Below are 2,371 nucleotides of genomic sequence, written 5' to 3'. Positions count from 1 at the left end.
ACGCTTGTCTCCTTCCATCAGTTTCGAGAGCAGGGACGTCGTCACGGACTTCTTAATCGGTGCGACTGATCCTGTTATCGGCTTAGTTATAAATTTTAACGTCCCCTAGCCCTTCGTCGATGCTATCGCATCAGATTTGGGGCTGTTAGGAAGCGGATCACCAATCTCGCCCCTCCCTGCGGGAAACCGATGAGACACCGGGCCAAGAGGACGCGATGGCGGTCTATCCGGAGAGCTGCGTGGACGCCACCGTGCTGGACTTCGTCGCAGACCTGTCCCTCGCCTCCCCCGGGCACCCTCTCCTCTGTGACTTCGCCCCCGAAGTCCACTTTGGGAACCGAGGCCTTGTGCTCCAAGAGGGAAGACCCAAGAGTCTGGCGCGCTTTGAGGAGGAGGATCCAGAAGAAGAGGAGGGTGAAGTAGACGAGGGGGAGGAGGAGGAAGAGGAGCACGGTAGAGGCACCTCCCTGCTGGGTCGCCCCAAGAGGAAACGGGTGATCACCTATGCCCAGCGCCAGGCAGCCAACATCCGCGAGAGGAAACGAATGTTCAATCTCAACGAGGCTTTCGACCAGCTGCGGAGGAAGGTGCCCACTTTTGCGTACGAGAAAAGACTCTCGCGGATCGAGACGCTACGCCTGGCCATTGTCTACATTTCCTTCATGACCGAGCTCTTGGAGAGTTGCAAGAAAAAGGAAACCTGCTGAGCGGATCTGGGATGGACGCGCCTGCTCCCTCTTCACCTGGGCGCGTGCGGTCTGGCCTGTTTCAGGGCCCGGCAATGGGCGCGGCTGAAGGGTCTGGAGGGACGCTCCGAGACCGAGTGTCTGTCCTTCTGGAGCTCGGGTCGGAATTGGAAAACACCCACAGTCCCCGCAGAGTTAATATACACGAGACCGCTTTCCATGGAGTGTGTTGGGCAGCCGCGGGCGGGCGGCGCCTGGCAAAACCCGCTAGAGCCAGAGAGGCCGTCGAGGCGCAAACTGAGAAGCAATTTCTGCCGGCGGTGGGTGGAAAGTGAATCCTCTCCGAATACGGCAGACTTCTGGGGCTTCTATCGAGTCCAATATCTCTTCCTTACCTTTTTAAAAATTAGATATTAAAAAGAGACTTTTTTTTTTTTTTTTTTGAGCCTCAAGAGTCTGCGGCGCCGTCCCTGGCAGGCGCTCCGCTCAGGCCTTCGCGCTTAGCAGATCCCGGAGCCAAGACCCTGGAGAGGCGCTGGGCGCGGGCTCCGGGGAGTCCCAGCGGCTCCGCCTCTCCCCCGGTCGTCCAGGCTCGTGGAGAGGCGGAAAGAAGATGCGGGAGGCAGGGGGATCGAGAGGACAGGCGGCCTCACAACGTTCCCTTCGCCCCGGCTCTCTACTTCCCTGGGTCTTCTCCCAGAACTGGCAGCCCTGTTGGGGTCCCTCCCGGGGCCCCGCGCTTTAACAAGGAGGTGGGCGGGCGGGGGCAGCTGCGCTCCCGGGGGCCTAGGGCGCCCACGGCGTTCGCTGCGGGCCGGTGCTTCCCCAGTCTCCTCGGCTGGGGGGAAGGGCGGGTTTTCCAAGGCGCTGGATCTCCTGAGCACGCACTTTTACGGCAGTAAGACAGCTTTCGGTCAACTGGCACGTAGGAACAGCCGAGGAAAACAGACAAAGGAGGAGACGCGGTCCTCTGCTTTGCAAAAATGTGTGCATTGGAGATGAGGTTGAAGCAGGACCATGCTGAGGGGCCGCCTCCCTTTTGGACCTTCTGCCAGTTCTTCCTTCTGGGGGACCTGCTAAACCTGAACTGGGGGGCTTCAGGGAGCAGTAGGTGAGGAGAGGAACAGGAGTAAACAGTGCCAGTCTTACTGTAAATTCAGTAATCCCGAAAGATGAATCCGGCTCCCACCACTTTGTTTTGTTGCTCTTTCCCGCCCCCTCCCCGTGCCTCCACTCCCCCTCAGCCCCCAACCCCCACACGATCCCTATCATGCTTTCAGAAATATAATTCATTATACTAAGAAGTAATATATACTTATCCTAGAAAGTTGAGAAAACAAAGGTTTAAAAAAAAATTAAATCATTCCATGTTGCACACAGCATCTTTACCTATTTCCTTCTTTTTTTTTTCTTTATCCAGATATAAAATTAATATGCTTAACAAGTTTGGGACACTTTTGAGTACTGATCTTTTCCCACTCGGCATTATGGAATGATCAGTTTCCCTTTGACTTTATGATCCAAACGTAATTTTGATTATTGTATTTCATTGTCACATTGATGTTTCACCACTGAACTCCAGTCCTTTACAAATGCATAACTGAGATAGTTTCTTTAAAAAATAAATAATGATGCAAAGACCATTCTTATACGTCTCTGCCTCTGACAACTTCCTTAACATTACA

General features: G+C 54.4%; 1 protein-coding gene across 1 annotated transcript; it reads left to right on the top strand.

Annotated features, from left to right (window-relative positions):
• The first annotated feature begins 215 nt into the window (after positions 1–215).
• On the top strand, positions 216–707 carry FERD3L (Fer3 like bHLH transcription factor). The gene has a single exon (XM_037056248.1). It carries the CDS (start codon positions 216–218, stop codon positions 705–707), a length of 492 nt encoding a protein of 163 aa, XP_036912143.1.
• The last annotated feature ends 1,664 nt before the right edge of the window (positions 708–2,371 follow it).

Source organism: Sturnira hondurensis, unplaced genomic scaffold (assembly GCF_014824575.4).
Source record: "Sturnira hondurensis isolate 20B ecotype Veracruz unplaced genomic scaffold, ASM1482457v3 Scaffold0008897, whole genome shotgun sequence".
In the NCBI taxonomy this organism is placed as follows: Eukaryota; Metazoa; Chordata; class Mammalia; order Chiroptera; family Phyllostomidae; genus Sturnira; species Sturnira hondurensis.
The sequence above is the reverse complement of the archived record's forward strand: the minus strand, read 5'-3'. Positions and strand labels throughout refer to the sequence as shown.

Coding starts and splice junctions, on each gene's coding strand:
- FERD3L (XM_037056248.1), top strand. CDS start 216: ATGGCGGTCTATCCGGAGAGCTGCGTGGACGCCACCGTGCTGGACTTC.